A 21,614-nucleotide genomic window follows, 5' to 3' on the forward strand; every position below is an offset into this window, starting at 1 on the left:
GGCAGAATAATGTTGATCTTGCACTAAACGAATGCTTAACATTATGCAATGACTAATATCTAACAGTTGTACAACTAAATATAAAATAGGCTTAAATATAAGGCAAGCTGGTTGGTATCTCAATTGGAGTGCACCTATTGGTTTGGGGGAAGCCCTCTGGCATGCAGTCAATCATGTGGGGATCATTTGTTGGTTTTCCATTGCCCTTCATTGTTCCAGAGCTGCACCACCTGCTGGAGGAAGTAACACCTACACCTGAGACAACACAACCCACACCATGGCTCACTATGACTCGTAAGTCCAGTTCATTCACAGAAAAACACAGAAATCACTCAAAGTTCTCTTTACAAGTCGCTATTAAGGAGCGACTTAAGGTATTACGGTGTCCTTATTTTGGGCCTTGTCATTATAATTAAGGGGAATGTTTCACAATTTGTCCGTTTCTGAAAAATGGACTATCATAGACAAAGTATAAAATAGGGCATAAAGGAGCACTTCACCCGGCCATTTCCAATGCTCATGGCTCCATTTGTCTGTTCCCTCTGTGTCTCAGAGGTGGGCTGTGGACAGAATCATGCACGCCAACAACATCCTCCATTCCTCAATGGTCATTTCAAACCAGATTTCAAACTTTTTACTTTGTTTTAGATTCGCTTTTATTTTTGATTGATTGAACACTTTATTAGATAAGTCCTGGGGACTTGTTTCCATCTATGTGTCTTCATCAACCGAGCATAGCGTTGCTGTCGGGAGGAAACCACCTAACTCCATTTTTGAGATTTGAGATTATTATTATTTTTGCATAAATCAGTGCTATTGAACACCCTTTACGTCAGTGTGTTGTTTCAAAAACAAAAATATTGAACCAATGAAAAGTATAGTTAAAACAAAGTGCTTGGGACAAAACTCTATTGGACCCTCAAACTGTCTGCTAATTAAAGCAGCTAACTCCACCACCTCTCCTCCTCTCATGGAACTAATTGACAATATATAAAGTCACAACACCAACTTTGATGAGGCAGTATTGCTTTGTTTTCAAAAGTTTTCTTCATTTCCTAAAAAAGTATTTCCTGAAAAATGAACATTTTGTAGTTTAGGTTTCTTCCCGACAGCAGAGATATATATCAACAGTTAACACATTGATACATGCCCATCAACAAATACAGCACGCTATCTTTCGATAGGGTCGCAGGCCCATCCATGGCTTTCCAAAATGATATCATAGGCCAACCAAGTCTATGGACCTTTAATTTATGTGGAGAGAGCCTAATGATACATTTCCCGTGCCAGCAAGAAGTCTATGGACTTTTATGTTTGTTTAGGGTAATGACAACGTAAGATGCAATTTAATGATAGAAATTAAGAACAAAGGAACAATTAAAAAAATCAGAAACAAATGAGAGTGAAAGCAGAAACTAGCTGTCCATTCCTATAGCTAGTTTTTTTGTAATACTTTTAAAAGTGGACACTGAACTTCAAGTGGCCTAGTGTCTAATTTCCAGTGGTAGTTGGTTCCAATTAGCAGCGAAAGCACTATCACCTTCCGTCACGAGCTTTGTCTTGGCGAGGTCAAGTAAAGGTTTGTCTGCTGATCTAAGATTTCGGGTGGGTATGTGAGCAGACAGGAGGTCAAAAATATTTAAACAGGTGCCAGTCCGCTCAGTGATTTAACCCATTAAGATCAGATTCTAAAAATGTCTTCTACATCCTGACATTTTTCTGAAAAAGCTATGTTTCTATGTCAGTGGTTCTTCGATTTTTCAAAAATAGCAGACCTACAAGCTCGTAGCGCGCCACTCGGTGGCGCGCTATGAGCTTGTAGATCTGCTATTTTTCAATAGCTAAAGCATGACATAATGCTAACACCAAAAGGGGTTCCCGCCCAAAATAGGTTAAAATCAATGCTGAACGCCACTGATAGCCAGTGCAGTGCATGATGTCATTGGTACGCAGAGAGGTTACTGAACTCTTCCACAACCCACCTTTGAGACAGACAGACAGAGCAAGTAAACAGAAGTGGTGCCAAATCACAGACAGCAGAACAGGAGCACGGGTGAATTAAGTGGTTAATCATTCGCACATTGGTGCTCAAATATAGCCTTAATCGTTGACACAACACAGCATCTCTTGGAATCACCACGTGTTTAGAATACCAAACTTTTTAGTCTGTGACCCAAAATAGAAATTAGATGTTTGCCTGGGACCCACACTAGTGAAAATAGCAGATCTATACGTTGCTTCACGCCGCATTGTGAGCTTGTAGATCGACTATTTTCTACTTCTTAAGCATTTGTTTTCCAATTGATGGAATTTCTTTTCGTTGATTTCTTCATGAAATTTCTGCAAGAAAATCATTGCTTTTTTGCTTTTTTGGGGGTGTTTTTTTGAAAATATTTTGAAATTGTAATGATTAAAAACAAAACGAAGGAAACAAAAAAGAAAGGGACCCATAAAAATGTGTCCACGACCCACGGGTCCCGACCCGGTGGTTTAGATGACTAAGACGCAGTGCCGGTGGTCCTCTTGTCCTATGGCGTGATTTATGCTACAAGGATAGGAGAAGCCCTGGTTACAGTGTGTCTATGTGTAAGGATAGGAGAAGCCCTGGTTACAGTGTGTCTGTGTGTAAGGATAGGAGAAGCCCTGGTTACAGTGTGTCTGTGTGTAAGGATAGGAGAAGCCCTGGTTACAGTGTGTCTATGTGTAAGGATAGGAGAAGCCCTGGTTACAGTGTGTCTATGTGTAAGGATAGGAGAAGCCCTGGTTACAGTGTGTCTATGTGTAAGGATAGGAGAAGCCCTGGTTACAGTGTGTCTATGTGTAAGGATAGGAGAAGCCCTGGTTACAGTGTGTCTGTGTGTAAGGATAGGAGAAGCCCTGGTTACAGTGTGTCTGTGTGTAAGGATAGGAGAAGCCCTGGTTACAGTGTGTCTGTGTGTAAGGATAGGAGAAGCCCTGGTTACAGTGTGTCTATGTGTAAGGATAGGAGAAGCCCTGGTTACAGTGTGTCTATGTGTACAAGGATAGGAGAAGCCCTGGTTACAGTGTGTCTATGTGTAAGGATAGGAGAAGCCCTGGTTACAGTGTGTCTATGTGTATAAACAGTTCTTCCTTCTGCTACATGCTAACAGATTGGATGACAAGGACTCGTTGGACATCCACGACAACCCGCCTCCCCCTGATAACGTGGTGAAAGAAGACGATAACACGGTACGATATCCTATATCCATCAGCTAATAGAGGGCATGTGACATCATCATCATACACGGAAGTTATGCGGGAACGCCTACTGAGGCTTCGTACACATCTACACAACAAATGTTCTGTCCGTGTGTGATGTCTGATTGCAATGTGATTGCTGCTCCAATTCATTTTCAATGGGAGTCACATGGTTTGACCAAATATTTTTGTTTGATGAGGGGGGAGCAATCAGCGATCAAACACAAATGTTTGATCAAACCATGTGACTCCCATTGGAAAAGCATTGTGGTAGCCCAAAAAAACGACCAAACATTGCTTGATTGGTGTTTGGTACGTGTGAATGAGGCCTGAGTGTCAAAAAACTACTTTCTGGCCTTGACAGCACATACTGTACATCCAAACAGAAAAGTCCTAACTTGATTGCATGATTAAACATCGTTAAACTCACTTTGCCACTCAGTTTATGCATGCACATACTGTATACCCTCATATACAGTACATACATGAGCCAAACAAGCCAAATAAAAAAGCTACCATTTAACCATATGTACGTATTCTGGGCCTAATGCCCTGTACTGTAGGTCAGGGGTTCTCAACGTTTTTGGCCGGGGACCCCCGGAAATGCTTTGGCAATGTCTCGGGACCCCTCGCCCCGCCCCCTCCCGACCCCCAATATAAATTGACTGCTACAATAACCTTAAACCATTTTGGGCGGGAACCCCTTTTGGTGTTTTAAGCATTGTTATAATTTAGCTATTGAAAAATAGCAGATCTACAAGCTCATAGCGCCACCGAGTGGCGCGCTACGAGCTTGTAGGTCTGCTATTTTTGAAAAAAAGGGAAAATAATTTTTTTTTTGTTTTTTTTTTGTTTTTTTGAAAATAATTTGAGGACCCCCTAAAATAATTTGGCGACCCCCCGAGGGGTCGCGACCCACGGGTTGAGAACCCCTGCTGTAGGTCATAACCTAATAGGCAAAGAGATTTGGTATATCAGATATTTATATTTCTATCACTGCTCCTTGGAGTGTGGAGTGAACTTTATGGATCTGAGATCACTGACCATATCGTGGAAGATGTAGGAGTTATTAGGTAGAATTGGTCTCAGCAGCCTCGTTCCAAGAATCTCAAACATTATGGATGGATGCCATGACAGGTAAATTCCAGTTAATTGACAGATGTACAAATCAATTTTCACACTATTCAGCTATTAACTGGGAAGTGTAAACCCAGTGGAGCTGAGTTCAGTTTTGTGAAAATGCTGTTTTGGGGTCTGTCACAGTTGTTTGTTTCGGAAAAAGATTGAAAATGAACACACCTTTTCATGCTATTTACTATTTAGCCATTATCCTTCATTGATTATGAAGGCACTGGAAAACATAATCTACTGTAGTCCAGTCTTGGAACAGCTCGTGAAACTGCTGTTATCGGTTCTGTTACTGTGTTTTGTTTTGGAGTCCTGATGGCCAAACAGAGTTGCCAAGTGATGGAGTGTAATGTGTGAACTGTCTCTGGGCTTAGACAGCTATTGTAAATTAATCCACCGCTTGCCAACAACTAATCCTGCCTGTGACAGAGAGACTGGAGCCAGGAGAGAGAGAGAGAGAGAGTGCGTGTGTGCGTGCGTGTTTGTGTGTGTGCGTGCGTGCGTGCGTGCGTGTTTGTTTGTGTGTGTGCGTGCGCGTGCGCACTCCAGTATATTTAGGAGGAGAATGACATTGTCATGTCATGACAGAGAATGACATTGTCATGTCATGACAGAGAATGACATTGTCATGTCATTCTCTTCATTGTGTGCAGTTAGGAGTTCTGTCTGTCTCTGTTGCTATTTTAAGATATTAGGCTCCCATTCATGTTATCCCCACCTGTGGTGTGTGTGTGTGTGTGTGTGTGTGTGTGTGTGTGTGTGTGTGTGTGTGTGTGTGTGTGTGTGTGTGTGTGTGTGTGTGTGTGTGTGTGTGTGTGTGTGTGTGTGTGTGTGTGTGTGTGTGTGTGTGTGTGTGTGCGCGCTCATGAAAGCCAGCGCGAGCTGCTGGCTGCCGAGGGTGCAGCTCACAACGTATGTTCTCTGTCTGTACCCTTCAGCACAGCAGACAGGAGTCATCCATGTGAGTCAGACCCCAGGGACATTTTGGTATTAATAGAAACATTCTAATAGGAAATATGGCGAGCAGCGGGAGACACCATGATGTTGGAACTCCTGTGGTTTCATGAAGAAGTGTGGAGCGTGATACAATGCATTCATTCTTTACTTTTGAAGAGAGCAGAAGAAACACACAGAAACAAAAAGAAAAGCCCAAATGGTTTATTTCAAAATTCGTTCAAAGTCTTGTTTAATTGTTTGTTTCACTGCAGAATCCCGAGTGTACGTTTAAATCTGGTTCTGGTTCTTCTACCACACCTGAATAAACCTGGTAGAGTTTCTGCTTGTTATGTTCGTTTTTAACAAGCTATGTGTGTCAGGCTGAAGTTACGCTTCAGTTTACACCCCTGGTTCTCAACGTGGGGTCCTGGAGGCGGTTCCAGCTAAATGATTTATAGGTAGGAACCAAATGGACCCTTGCGTGACTGTAACCCTGGGAGTGTAGGCTACAAATAGAACCAAATCCATTTGGTTCCATCTATAGTCTCAGAGTTGAATCTACAGTAGAACCAAATCCATTTGGTTCCATCTATAGTCTCAGAGTTGAATCTACAGTAGAACCAAATCCATTTGGTTCCATCTATAGTCTCAGAGTTGAATCTACAGTAGAACCAAATCCATTTGGTTCCATCTATAGTCTCAGAGTTGAATCTACAGTAGAACCAAATCCATTTGGTTCCATCTATAGTCCCAGAGTTGAATCTACAGTAGAACCAAATCCATTTGGTTCCATCTATAGTCTCAGAGTTGAATCTACAGTAGAACCAAATCCATTTGGTTCCATCTATAGTCCCAGAGTTTAATCTACAGTAGAACCAAATCCATTTGGTTCCATCTATAGTCCCAGAGTTGAATCTACAGTAGAACCAAATCCATTTGGTTCCATCTATAGTCCCAGAGTTGAATCTACAGTAGAACCAAATCCATTTGGTTCCATCTATAGTCCCTGAGTTGAATCTACAGTCAGTGTAGATTGTTATCCCAGAGATACCTATCATATCAAACGAGGGTCCGTGGTGGACTAATGCTTATCGCACTTGAAATGGAAAAGGTTGAGAATCCCAGATTAGACAGTACTTAGCTGTACAACAGTGTGTGAATGGGTGAATGTGAAGTAGGGCCTATAAAAATGCAGTCCATTTACCATTTCCCCTGTCTCTTCTCATGGTTTAGAGAAGATTGTGTGCACATTTAAGAGAGGATAAAACATTCCACACACCGTTTATACGCTCCAAAAAACTAACCAAATCATTTTCCAGATGAAGACCTAAAAGGGTAGAAACGTTGCACCAGTAATAAAGTATGTTTTTTTAGCTTTAAAACACTGTGCGTAATTGCGTATGTTATATCTTCTCATGGTTTTACATGTCGTTGCTGTATATTATTTAGTTTTCATTCTGTCTATGACAGAATCCCTCCATTTCCAGGTGTATTACATCTATGATGAAGAAGTGGAGGAAGAGGAGAACGATGAGCCACCCCCAGAGCCAGTGAAACCCGTCAACGACAAGCCTCACAAGTTTAAGGACCACTACTGCAAGAAGCCAAAGTTCTGCGACGTCTGCGCTCGCATGATAGTCCGCAAGTCCCTTTCTTTCTATATGTTTGACCACTTTTAACCCATTTTGGGCGGGAACCCCTTTTGGTGTTAGCATTATGTTATGCTTTAGCTATTGAAAAATAGCAGATCTACAAGCTCATAGCGTGCCACCGAGTGGCGCGCTATGAGCTTGTAGGTCTGCTATTTTTGAAAAATCGAAGAACGACTGACATAGCTTTTTCAGAAAACTGTCAGGATGTAGAAGACATTTTTAGAATCTGATCTCAGGTCAAAATGGGGTAAGCATTAGTATCTTTAACAGCCTATGTTTAACTGTGGTTTCAACTTCTAATTTATTCTTGTTTTCATTTTGTCTGCAGTCAACAATAAGTTTGCGTTACGGTGTAAAGACTGCAAGACCAACATCCACCACCAGTGTCAGTCCTACGTGGAGTTCCAGCGATGTTTTGGCAAAATTGTGAGTTTTCATCCCCCACTGCGAATAGTTATTGGACTCTTATACTGACTAATCTGCTATAAATCTTATACTGACTATAATCTGCTATAAAAAGCCTACTTAGCCTCTCCTCTCCTCTCCTCTCCTCTCCTCTCCTCTCCTCTCCTCTCCTCTCCTCTCCTCTCCATAGCCTCCAGGTTTCAGAAGGGCCTACAGCTCTCCTCTCTACAGCAGTCAACAGAATGCCACAGTATCACAGCTGTTACCCTTCTGTGAGTCCAAAGTCCACACATTGTCCCAACATAATATGGCTTCCATTATAACATTTTAGTTAAATCAGACATATCGTACTTGACATACAGACAGACAAGACATACAGACATACAGACAGACAGTCAGTCAGTCAGTCAGTCAGTCAGTCAGTCAGTCAGTCAGTCAGTCAGTCAGTCACTCACTCACTCACTCACTCACTCACTCACTCACTCACTCACTCACTCACTCACTCACTCAGAAACCCTCTCAAAGATGCAGTCAAAAACATCTCCCAATGTAATTTCAAGTAAACTAAAAGCAACTAAATTCTGCAATATGGCAAAGTCAGTTTTTGCATTGGCAGACTCTGCATCATTGCTGACTCAATGTTTGTTTGTTTATTTCAATGAGCTTTCACAGCCACAGTTCCTCTCTTCGTCTCCGTTTTGTCTGTAAGTAATTCGGCAGTAAAACAGACAATGACAAGTGAAAATCATATGCCCAAAATATAAAACCAAATGTGCCGTTTTTATGCTGTCGTTGCATCTGTTTATAGTAACATTGATTATAAATTTGAGTTCCCAGAAGTTCCCGCATTAAAAGCGGGAAGGGCGATAAAGCGACAGTACCAATTGATTTATAAATAGCTCTTTTTGTCTGGAATCATGGTTGGGACGTATTTTCCAAACCACTGGTTCTCAACGTGGGGTCCAGGAAGGAACCCCACAGGGGTCCTTCAGGGGGCCTCCATCTAAATGATTGATAGTAACCATATTGGAGGTTTCTAGTGTGCAACTCTGAGAGTGTACGGGTCCATTTGTACACTATTTTTTAGTATACATATATTTATTGGTTTTAACAAATTTAAGGACAACAAACAGACATTACACAACAAGAACATAATAACAAACAACAAAAGAAAAGAAAGAAAAGAAAAACAGCTCAGGCACAACACTATTATAAATAAAAAGATTGAATATACAAAGACATGGCAAGAACAATGAACCATAATGACAATAAGTGGCTTTTGAATTTTGATTAGTTAATTAAATTAAAGATCTCATGAAATGCTTCTTTTCAAACTCTTCAAAGTCTTCATCATGGTCCTTCAAACGTGTATTAATAGGTTTAAATAGGATAAATAGGATTTTAATAGGATGAAAAGGTGCCAGCGGTGCTCTGAGCGGCCCAAAAAGGTTTGAGATTAAGCACTGATGTAGAGTATGTCGTGGGGAGTTGACCTGCCTGTCATCCTCTCTGTCGACAGCGCAGTCCAACCGCACGGACCCAGTGTTCGAGACGCTCCGCATCGGAGTCATCATGGCCAACAAGGAGCGCAAGAAAGGACCCGAAGACAAGAAGAATGTGAGTAGAATGTTCCCCGCAGCAAGAGCTTTTAGTCAACACTCTTAGGGCCGATTCATACTCCTATTTTAGAGCCGAATAAAAGTCGGTTCGGCTCTGTAGAGCCTACAATCATACAATGTGACGTCATTTGAGATTCGGGGGGGCGGGTACCGTCCTAAAATCGGCTCTTCGGTGCTACTGAAAACTTCTGACGAGCCAAAATCATTTCGGCACTACAGCGCCGAAACAGCGGTAAAATAGGAGTATGAATCGGCCCTCATTCCCTGCCACAGCAACACTTTAGACCTGCTTTTTAAGTCCAATGATTCCCAACCTGTGTGGGCCACCAGGAATATCAGGATATTTATGTTTGTGGGTCCCCAAATTGGCAGAACACTACAATTCTAACGATAGTATCTACGGTATAATATAATTGAATGGCACACAGGGCTGAGGCCAAACTAGTCTAGGACTATTGAAACTATTGTTTTGTGCTCATGCTGGCATAGTGATACTGGACACAAAAAAGAGTTCCATGTGACAGAGGGGTCTGGATATTCACCAAAACCAGACCAGAACTCCCAACACGGGACTTAGGCAAACAATTATAATATCTTTGCAACCACTATATTAATGTCAAGTATTTCCTACAGCTTTAAATCCAAAAATCTGAACTAACCCTTTAGCCTAAACACAGGGTGTGTATCCCTTTCCTATATCTCGTCAACCACATAATGATTGTATGCACATGCACACCTCGTGCACACTCAACACAGTTGTTCTTCAACTGATGTAATAGTGCTGAACACATGCTTTTAGGGAAATTAAATGGGAAATGAAGTGTATGGCATACACGGGAGAAAGGTTAAGGAGACTAAGTGATGGCTGGGGAGAAATAAAAGTTTGACTGAATTCAACTATGTGCTCAACTTAGCCTGGGGACCTAAATGAGAAATAATGCTCTCTGAATCTGTGAGCCGTGCTCATTAAAACATACTGCCGCTCGCTTCCGGATCCATCATGCAGTAGGTCTGCTGCCCATATGCTGTCAAGCCATGGACTGAGAACTTAATATAAGATTTGATAAACGTTTATTGATATCCCCAGACGGATCAGAATGAAACACACAAGGTTATAAGGTAGGAGTATGAGAGTCATGAACTAAACAAAAATCACACCCGTGTGAACTGAGTGGTGCAACTCCCCCCCCCCTCTCTCTCTCTTGCTCTCATTAGCAGGCAACAGTGCAGCACTATTTCTCTCTCTCTGTTTCTGGCACAACAGCGCCCCTACTGGTACTCATGAGTCATACATGAGTCACACACAAACATAGGTTAACACAAGTCACATAGGTGTCACACGGACATTGCTGTTCCTTGGAGTGGTTGCACCACTCAAAAATAAATAAAAACGAAATACTGAGATAATAATGTACAACGAGATAGAGAAACTACTCTATTGAGGATATAATACTACTTACAGTAGTACTATGAATGTGTGTAAATCTCCATTGACAATTAATAGTATTAACCAGGACAATTCAGGACGACACAAAAACACAAATTGCAACGTCTAACTTGCTTGTCACCTGTGGTCCAGATGATGATGATGATGATGGACGAAGATGAGGCCCAGCCCAAACAGGAGGAGGGGAGGTGTGACGGAGGTGAGTTTAAATCTTATCGAACTATAAATGCACCAAGTCTCTGTGTGTATCTGTACGTACATGTGTACGTTTGTAATCCACGTAACTCGAGAACCGTTCGCCCCCCTCCCCCCCCCCCCCCCCCCCCCCCCCCCCCCCCCCCCCCACCGACTCCGAATTCGAAACACACGTTCCACACCCCCACAGGGAGTGCAGTGCCCGGTGTCGAGTCCGTCGGATAGCCGGTGGTACAGAACCAGCACAAAAGCCTCTGCCCGGGCTCTGGACCTGGTCACCCCTATATCTCCATATATGGAGCTGGCCTGTTCTGACATCTCAGTGTTTGTTCTGACATCTGCATAACACTCCATATGTGGGCATGCCTGACAAAGAACTCCATATACATGTATGGGCATAAAAGTGACACAGACATAATGACTTGGTGGGGTATGACTTGGTGGGGTATGCATATTAAAATTAATAATCCAGCATTCTCCCATTTACAGTAGCATACTGTATAAGTGCTGTTGGGCACACACACCTTGTATCTCTATATTTTAACTGTTACTGCTACTTTTGCGTGGCACAAGCGTATCACGCAAAAGTAGCTAAAACTGCAAATCTACAATTGTTCTACAATGAGCTTGCAGATCTGCTATTTTACCTATTTTTGAGAAATTAATGTCTAAAATGAAATGGTTAAGACAGTCAAGTGTATTTTGGGGTTGTTACTAATGCCAAAACAAATGGTATAACACAATCAGACTAATTAACAAGTGTTTGTCCAATCATTACAAAACTCACCATATATGTTTCATAACACTATTGAACCATGTGGGTAAAATTATTATGAAACCATTCAATAGACTACTAATTCAATGATAGTTTTCCCAAACATTTAATAATTTGAAAGCATGAAATAATGTCTGATTTTTTTTTTTGAATTTGAATAGTAGAGGTGACAGCGAAGCTGGAAAAGGGCGTGGCCTGGACCAGATTTATCTGTAAATGAACGCACATCTGGTCCAATCATCATAAAACCAGTTATCTTTATTACAGTTATTATCAGAAACAGTCAGAAGTGTGTAGACACTTTGCACATTTCAACTTCTAATATGCATGGCTTAAACCCCCGAATAACAGCTTTTTGTCTACAGTGTACACAGTATATTTATATACTGTACTTATTTGCTCATACTTGTTGTGGTTTTGTGGTACACTAGCCAAACAAGAGCCAGAGAAGAAGGGAGACAAAACTGGTGCTGATGATAAGGTGAGAGAATCTGGAGATGATGATGATGACAATCAACAATGAGATTATGAATGATAATGACAAGTGAAAGTTGCTACACTTCCATATTCCAATAGTCTACTGGAATGTTCATGAACCCAGAAATGGTGGTTAGTATAAACTTTTATGATTCAAATGTCATCTATAGGCTTAGAAGATGAGATTAAGCTTGGTTGCTAAATGTTGCACGTTGAGCAATTTGAGTTATTAGCACAATATGTGACCATACCCATTAACATCCTGTATAAGGCAAAAACATCTACATTTCATCATGCTTTAAGTAGCATGGTGACATGTCAAACTGGGGGGTTTTCATGATGCTGAATCCATTCCAAGCATTATTTTTGCAAAAAAAAAACACTCCTTGGCCTAAAAATGGCCATTGCCGTCTTGACAAATGTGATGAGGTCAGCATATTTGGGCAAGCGGCTCACATGTTTCTGCCCGACAGCATCCAAATTGTGTCAATTGTGTGCATTTGTTCAGAGCAAGAAGCCCCAGCCAGGGAAGATTGGCGTGTTCAGTCAGACTCATTACTACCTGGCGCTCTACCGCTTCAAGGCCATAGAGAAAGATGACCTGGACATACAGTAAGTGTTCATTTTCTATCTCTGTCATGCTTTAATTCAGGGGTTCTCAACCCGTGGGTCGCGACCCCTCGGGGGGTCGCCAAATTATTTTAGGGGGTCCCCAAATTATTTTCCAAAAAAAAAAAGAAAAAAAAAAAAAGATTTTTTAAAATGTTTATTTTCACGATTTTTCAAAAATAGCAGACCTACAAGCTCGTAGCGCGCCACTCGGTGGCGCGCTATGAGCTTGTAGATCTGCTATTTTTCAATAGCTAAATTATAACAATGCTTAAAACACCAAAATGGTTTAAGGTTATTGTAGCAGTCAATTTATATTGGGGGTCGGGAGGGGGCGGGGCGGGGGTCCCGAGACATTGCCAAAGCATTTCCGGGGGTCCCCGGCCAAAAACGTTGAGAACCCCTGCTTTAATTTACACGAAAATAGCTTACCCGAAAAAAGCTCACAGCGCTTTGTGAGCTTGTTGATCGGCTATCTTCAGCGCCTTCGTGCTTTTTGCTTCCCTGCTTTCTGTCTGGAAGAAGTCTTTTTACCTACTGTAAGTGAACGTATCAATGTATAATAAGCTTGATTTACTAACAAACGTTTTCAAATAATCAACAAAACAAAATACCAAAAATTGTACTTAAGTACAGTACTCACAGCAAGTACATATACTTAAATTCTTTCCACCACTGCCCACGCATTCACTCTCTCCATCTCTTTCTCTCTCTTGCACGTGCACTCTCTCTCTCTCTCTCTCTCTCTCTCTCTCTCTCTCTCTCTCTCTCTCTCTCTCTCTCTCTCTGTGTCATGTATACTCTCATTTGTTTGGCCCTTGTTGTGTATGTGAGCCTGTGTGTCCTGTGTGTCCATGTTTCAGTGCTGGAGATCGTATCACAGTGATAGATGACTCCAATGAGGAATGGTGGAAGGTAAGCCCTAGTTTTGATTCATCATATGATCCAGCCAATGTGCCTCGTTGCACGCATCCGTGGAAATAATATTATGGGCAGTTTCCTTTAAAAAAAAGAAAACAAATGAAAATAAAGAAGGGAAATAAGCTTCCCCTTGATTAAAATGGCAATAGACAACATTCAGCCACTTGGTGTCACACTTTGGTTGCATAAGTTTGGCTGTTTCCCCTTTGTGTCTAAAAGGCTGTTTCTCCTTTGTGTCTAAAAGGCTGTTTCCTCTTTGTGTCTAAAAGGCTGTTTCCCCTTCGTGTCTAAAAGGCTGTTTCCCCTTTGTGTCTAAAAGGCTGTTTCCCCTTTGTGTCTAAAAGGCTGTTTCCCCTTTGTGTCTAAAAGGCTGTTTCCCCTTTGTGTCTAAAAGGCTGTTTCTCCTTTGTGTCTAAAAGGCTGTTTCCCCTTCGTGTCTAAAAGGCTGTTTCCCCTTTGTGTCTAAAAGGCTGTTTCCCCTTTGTGTCTAAAAGGCTGTTTCCTCTTTGTGTCTAAAAGGCTGTTTCCCCTTTGTGTCTAAAAGGCTGTTTCCCCTTTGTGTCTAAAAGGCTGTTTCCCCTTTGTGTCTAAAAGGCTGTTTCCCCTTTGTGTCTAAAAGGCTGTTTCCCCTTTGTGTCTAAAAGGCTGTTTCCCCTTTGTGTCTAAAAGGCTGTTTCCCCTTTGTGTCTAAAAGGCAGGACTTCTTAAGAACTTATTTTACACCTTTTTAAAGGTGCTGTGTATGTATTTTATTATTTTGTTTGCACGCAAAAATCTATCTACATACACTTTCATTTACTTATTCAACAGTCAACAGATAATCAGCAACGAGTAACAGTTAATAAATTCAATACCCTAAAACCATTTTATACCAAGTACCACCTCAGAAAATATCCATAATACCCTGATGTTAATATACAGGAGCGAAGAACCTGCCCCATCCTATTCAGTTGGCACAGGAGGGAATTTTGTTTGAACTTTGCTCATACTGTCTACATCAGTGAAGCAACCGATTGATACAAAATGGGAAGTAACCGAATAATATTTATTTCAATGAAACGAGGCATACTTTTCACAATGCATTATGCCACAGACCCCCATTTGAAACCATTGTTTTTCTCTACACTCTGGGACCCCAGTCTACCGTACACTCTGGGACCCCAGTCTACCGTACACTCTGGGACCCCAGTCTACCGTACAAGTCTCTGGGACCCCAGTCTACCGTACACTCTGGGACCCCAGTCTACCGTACAAGTCTCTGGGACCCCAGTCTACCGTACACTCTGGGACCCCAGTCTACCGTACAAGTCAATAGGCAAGATGTCACGCATTGTTGTGTCTGTGTGTTCCACCAGGGTAAAATAGGGGAGAGAACAGGCTTCCTGCCTGTTAACTTCATCATCAGAGTGCGATCAGCAGAGCAAGTCTTCAAGGTAACACGCTCCTTTGTGGGCAACAGAGAAATGGGCCAAATCACACTAAAGAAAGACCAGGTGAGCGCACGCACGCACGCACGCACGCACGCACGCACGCACGCACGCACGCACGCACACACACACACACACACACACACACACACACACACACACACACACACACACACACACACACACACACACACACACACACACACACACACACACACACACACACACACACACACACACACAGTAAATGACTCGGAGATAAATCAACCAATCCACAATACTGTTCCCCATTAAGATGCCATCCTGTCCTGATGCCATACTGATGACATGGAGGCTAACTTTAGCAGAGGCACATGCATACAATACTCTACACGCACAACAAAAGCATAATGCAGGAGCACATGTATACAGTATACACACGCACGCACGCACGCACGCACGCACACGCGAGCGTGCACATAGACTCACGCACACCACAACCTTAAAGTGCTGTAATTTGCTGCAGCATAATGTATTGTCCTTCAGGTTAAGTGTCTATGGATTGTATGCTATCTTAATTAAAGCAGCCCTTAATTAAAGCCAAGGTTTCCCCCCCCCCCCCACAGTGAGGATAGATCTGACTTTTCCACTAGTTCTGGTCTATCATTAACACACCTTAATAATTCAGAGAGATTGATCAAGTACAGTGTGTTAGTCTGAAAGACAAGTAACACAGTCAATTTGACTGAATTAAATATGAGCCAATTATAATGCTGCAGTGCATACTTTATAGCTCACAGGTTTACAATGTGTGTATAAATATATATATATATATATATATAAATAAATATATATATATATATACTGTATACTGTCTATACGTAATATCGCTGTCGGGCACACACACACACACACACACACACACACACACACACACACACACACACACACACACACACACACACACACACACACACACACACGGTGAATGAACGTGCCCTCATGTGTCCCCGTGCAGATCGTGGTGAAGAAGGGAGAGGAGGCCAACGGTTACCTGAAGGTCAGCACAGGACGGAAGTTGGGCTTCTTCCCCGCTGACCTTCTGCAGGAGATCTGAGTTTTGGACTGGAGCGCTGCAGTGCATGCTGGGACCCCAGCCAGCCAGGAGCACTGCAGTGCATGCTGGGACCCCAGCCAGCCAGCCAGCCAGCCAGCCAGCCAGCCAGCCAGCCAGGCTGTGGTTGGTTCTGGGTTCTGAGCGTACAGTTGGGTGCCACCGATATTGTCCCTTATCATTTGACCCATTTAGGCCTGACCTCAATTTTTTTTTGAAATAAATATTTTCACGATTTTTCAAAAATAGCAGACCTACAAGCTTGTAGATCTGCTATTTTTCAATAGCTAAATTATAACAATGTTTTAAACACCAAAAGGGGTTCCCGCCCAAAATGGGTTAACTGTCCTTTTGCGCAGATCACGCAAACCTCAGCAAAAAGAAAAGGACAATATCGATGGCCTCCAACTGTAGCGCGACATCAATCACTGATTAGAAACCCTGATTAAAACATTGATTAAAACAAATCACCCCCTCTGTGTCTGAGGAGGATAAAAGGCCATGAAGGAAATAGGAATGAATCCTTGTGGGGTCTTTCCCTTTTCACCGTGGGAGTGTCGAATCCACTATAAGGATGCAGTGAATGTAGACTGTAGGCCTATATGTAGGCTTACAGTAAGTAGAACTGTGTGAATGTACTGTATATTTGGAACCCAGAGGCTATATATACTGTATACAGTATTATCTATATATATATACACAGCGTTTATACACTGATGGGGACAGTAGAGCTGTTAGCTCTGAAGGCTGCTGTCAGACGCGAGTCCCCTACTCTATGTCCATATATGGAAACCACTTGAAACTAGAAGGCCTGGAATAGCTAGTCAAAAAATTCCAGCATATATTTCAAACAAATAATTTGTATTTATTTATTCTTTTTTTAATCCGGAGTTCCGGACACTTTTTTAAAATGGTGAAAATATGTACTATATTCACTATATATCTACAAGCTTTTAGATAGTTTTGCTATTTTGTTGAACAACAGATATATATATAGAATTCAGCCTACACCAACGCTCCAACGCAAATTGAACCCAGCCACTAACCATTACTGTCTGTTTATTAAAGGAACTGCAGGGGAAAAACATTGAATACGTTTTTGTAAAATATTCCAATATATGTTTGTATTGAATAACCTGTAGGTAACTTCTGTGCGTATTACAATCTCAGAGCTTTGCCTTCCTGTTTCAATATGCTGTTTAATGGACATTTAGGCTTTTCATTAAAAAAATTAAAAAGGTCCAGCTGAAAATGTGTTATTTTTTTATTTCATCTCTTTGGTCCTCACTTTGGAGTTGAATGATTTTAATATACTCTCACTCTCCAGAAAGACACACTGCTCTCGTAATGTCAAATCCTGACAGACTGTAATAGCTCATTTCTTTATTATACTGTAGATAATAAGTTGAAACTGGATAAAGGAGCAATATGAACGCAGATAAAGCTATGACCACAAGTTCTAATATCTCTACATGAGGGAGCGTATGGTTGCTGTCGGGTAGAAACCTTGTACTGTATGTCCAAAACCGTTTAAAAGAAGTGACAAAAGCCAATCTACAAGCTCACAATGCGTCATGAGCTTGTAGATCTGCTACAGTATTTGTATGATGAAGTGGTAGGACATTAATCTATGAAAAAACAACCTAATATTGAGATACAAGGTTTCTGCCTGACAGCAAGGATATATAAGAGGATTGATTCCCTGACATTCAGATCAGAGCCTAGCAGAAATGCACTACACTCAAGACCCATAAGATTTCTGTCTAAAGTTAACTTATAGTCTCATAATGAACTTGTCTAGAGGGACGTGCCATTCATTCCACAGGTCTGTATCATGATGCCTTATTGGGACACTGTTGTTGCCCACTTTCCATCAGCTGTTGTATGGCACTGGTTCTCAAAGTGGGGGTTTCAGGGGGTCCCCAGTCAAATAAACACTTTCAAAAACAGAAGTTCAGCCCTCCACCCAGAGAGAGAGAGAGAGAGAGAGAGAGACACAGAGAGAGAAAGTGAATATGAAATTGTCACAGAATGGGGGCTGGATTTAATGTCTATATTTAGATCATTTACCAGCAGATTGCTGGAATAGCAATGGGAAGAATGCATAAATGTTTTCATGTGGGGAGAGAGAGAGCGAGAGAGAGATTTCCCATACATGAAGGGGACATACAGAAATGAACACAAGCACACAGTGAGTGGATGCTTGACTATGTAAAGAGATGGCTCCGGATCAGGAATGCAGGGAATGGCATGGGCACGCATCCCCCGAGAGGCGTCCCAGTGTTAACCAGCACACATGGCTAACATGACACCTATAGACAGACAAGCACAGGTTCACTGCACTGCGCTCGCTGCTGCTTCCATCTGCTCTTTCTTTTCAACCCTCTCCATCTTTTCCCGTCTCCTCTGATTGTCGGAATTCCTCCTTTCTGTCTTTGTTTGGTTATTTCTTTCTTTCGCTGTCATTTATTTCCCCCCCCCCCCCCCCCCCCTTTCCCAACCACTTCAGCCCTATTTAAGAAAGATTTTTCTTTTTTACTTTTCAAAAATTGTCAATTAGCTATTTTTAAAAACTAAATTGGAATGTTGTTTTTGTGTGCCTAATGACATGACCAAAAATAGGGACAACCTATACTCGGCTATACGTAGAGCCAACTCAGCTATACGTAGCTGAGTTGGCTCTGGAGCCTACTTGGTCTGTTCTATACGTAGCTGAGTTGGCTCTGGAGCCTATACGTAGAACCTATACGTAGATGAACCTATACGTAGATGAACCTATACGTAGCTGAGTTGGCTCTGGAGCCACTTGGTCTGTTCTTGTTTCATTGATTCCTTCTTCTAATCTACACCTTAATGTCCAAGTCAGAAATGGCAGATAAGCTTCAACGGGGGGGATGGAGAGAGAGAGCTTCAACGGGGGGGATGGAGAGAGAGAGAGAGAGAGAGAGAGAGAGGAGAGAGAGAGAGAGAGAGAGAGAGCATGAATGAATAAAGACATTAACCACGTTGACCACATGAACCCTCTCAGAGTGTCTCTCATTGTGCTGTTACACATCCACACTGTAGTGAGAAGGATGAGTTGTGTGCTGCGGTCACGCCTCCCTCTCTGTCCTCTTCTGTCTGTCAGAGGAAGACAGGCTGTCTGGAGCAGGTAAAGCTCGGCTGTAGGCTTCAGCACTCCCCTGATTGGACAACAGGCCACCCCTTCAGACACGGGTCACCTCCTCCTGAGAAACGGCCTCTGCTGCTGCAGACCGGGGGTTCACAGCTGCCATGTTATTGTCATCCCAGACCCCCTGACCTTGCTGCTCTAGACAGGCGGTGTTCCTCAAGGCTTGTGTGTGTGTGTGTGTGTGTGTGTGTGTGTGTGTGTGTGTGTGTGTGTGTGTGTGTGTGTGTGTGTGTGTGTGTGTGTGTGTGTGTGTGTGTGTGTGTGTGTGCGCGTGTGCGCGTGTGCGTGTGCGTGCGTGCGCATGTGTGCGCACACACATGGATGCATTGGAGAGAAGACAAGGCAAGGAGAAGGCTCAAATGATGCCAAGTGTGCAGTTAAGACGGAGTATCTTACTGTAATTCCTCCAAGGGAGGACACACTTTGTGCCACACTTTGATTCCATTATGCCACATTTTGATTCCACCATGTGCCATATACTGGTGTGGTCCCTGACCACAGATGATTAGCTTAATAATGTGCAACATTGTTTTCTCCAGTAAGAGGTGGTGCCTGAGGTCGCGTGCAGGCATCTGCCTGGGTGACAGCAGACTGCTGGACGAGCGCTGGTGTTTGGCATGGGGGGGTCAGATCAACATATGGAATTAATTCTGTACTGGCCATATATGGAGTGTGTCTTGAGTGTACAGTGTTTGATGAGGTCAGATCAACATATGGAAGGTCAGAACAGGTCAGCTTCATATGGAGATCTAAGGGTTTGAGGCCAGATTTAGAGTTGCTGGCCAATATTGATGACATCAGGGATCTCCATATATGGGCTTAATTTGATCATCCCTGATGATGTCACGTGATGTCACGACCAACCAACCAACACACTGATGGGAAATGCACGATTCGGTCGCAATAAGTGTATGGCTTCTGTACATTTTTTAAAGTGACAATTTAAAGACTTTTTAATTTAAATAATTAGGCCTACACCTTTCTGTGTCAAAAGTAATCAACAAACTATACTATTAAAAAAATGTAAAATATTGACCAAATTGTGAAATAGCTGAGGCACATGAGGCCGAAACTTGTCGGTTGTCTGTCAGAGATGTATAAACCATGTGAAAATGAAGGCCAATTGGCTATTCCTTCATTCCCATTTGTAGCTTTGAGCCTTGCACCTATAAGATTAAGTATAATATTATAAATTATAACTAATTTGGAGTGTTGCGGGTTTTCTGCTTTTGCAGTTTCTCTTTCTCTCAAATTGTCATCTAGGCCAGTAGCCTAGGCCTAGAAAGAGGCAAAGTGGGGTGGGGTCCCCAGCTCTTAATGTTTTCACTGGCTTAGACCAGCAGAGGGTGCTGTGGTACCTCCTATAGCACAACGCACCTGATAGCCTATTAGTTAGCAGGCCCATCCATGCCTGCACGGCCCTGCAGGTAAACATGCTATATCTACTCTGTCCTGGATCAAGCTGTGAGTTCCAGTTGTGAAGAGACCACTGTAAGTCAAAACGCTTTTAGAGAGGACATTTTAAATGCAGATGGTCGTGTGGTGTTTTGGCGATGTGCAGAGTTCTGGGATTGATCCATGTGGACGTGGTTATATTGTCTGCAAAAGCTGTCTTAGCACAATAACCCTCATGTTTTCTGCCTATACACAATAGCCTACACATGCTTCACATACGTTTCATTCAGGACATGCTTTGCACCAATTTGAAATAGGGCTAAACAGTCAGTTGAAACCAATGGGAACCGCTGCAGAAGTCGTCAAAAGTCAGTGACAATTCCTATAGTTTTCGTTGTTAGTTTCATTAAACTGTTGTTTTATCCACTTTTCAATTTTAAAATGTCAGCTGACTACTTTGAAGGGCTCGTGCCAAGCGAGTTATCTCGGTATACTCAGAGCCATCTAATAGAACAGAAGAGTTACAATATTGAGGGGGGCGGAAACCGAGCGCTCGAGCGCTGTTCATGCAGCCTGAACTGAGACAGGCTGGAGTTGGAAATACATTGTTTTCAACGAGGGCGGCGCAAATAAGAGCTATTTTAAGCATGTGTGCAACATGACAACTGTTTTAAAGTATTGTACAGTAACAACTAAAGTGTCTTTAATGTTTATGTTGTACTATTACTACAACACAATCTAAAATAAAGGGGTTTAAGTCGCACTAACACACATTTTAATTCGTTTTTAATATGTCCATTAATTTCACATTATAATATTCACATATTGTCATCTTAAATATGGGGCCAGAGCCCCCTATGTGTCATCCGTCAAATTGCAGATGACAGAGAGAGGCTTCCAGACTCTTCTCAAATCTCGCGAGAGTTTGTTTCTGGGATAAAGAAAGGTCGATAACAATATAGATGTTCTCCTAGCCGCAATTTGCAACTCTAGATTTTTTTATAATGGGATGAATCTAGAGTTGCAATACCCTCCATTGACTCCCCACTCATCATTTTGCGTTTGCGATCTGCTTGTCTTAAACGACGTTAAACTCACCAACATTGCAGCTGTAGTCCAAGCTTGAATTATTCTCTTTCAATCT

At 42.2% G+C, this 21,614-nt stretch overlaps 1 protein-coding gene across 1 annotated transcript; it reads left to right on the forward strand.

The window, feature by feature from the left end:
• Positions 1-218: 218 nt before the first annotated feature.
• Positions 219-15,906, forward strand: LOC306929122 (SH3 and cysteine-rich domain-containing protein 3-like; the record flags this gene model as incomplete). Its single annotated transcript, XM_079509539.1, has 12 exons — positions 219-294; positions 3,132-3,210; positions 6,771-6,924; positions 7,264-7,361; positions 7,531-7,590; positions 8,865-8,957; positions 10,539-10,605; positions 11,823-11,857; positions 12,362-12,465; positions 13,326-13,377; positions 14,739-14,876; positions 15,808-15,906. The coding sequence occupies exons 1-12, from the start codon at positions 278-280 to the stop codon at positions 15,904-15,906; spliced, it is 996 nt and encodes a 331-aa protein (XP_079365665.1). The 5' UTR covers positions 219-277.
• Between the last annotated feature and the right edge of the window lie 5,708 nt (positions 15,907-21,614).

Source organism: Electrona antarctica (genome assembly GCF_951216825.1).
Source record: "Electrona antarctica genome assembly, chromosome: 9".
Classification (NCBI taxonomy): domain Eukaryota; kingdom Metazoa; phylum Chordata; class Actinopteri; order Myctophiformes; family Myctophidae; genus Electrona; species Electrona antarctica.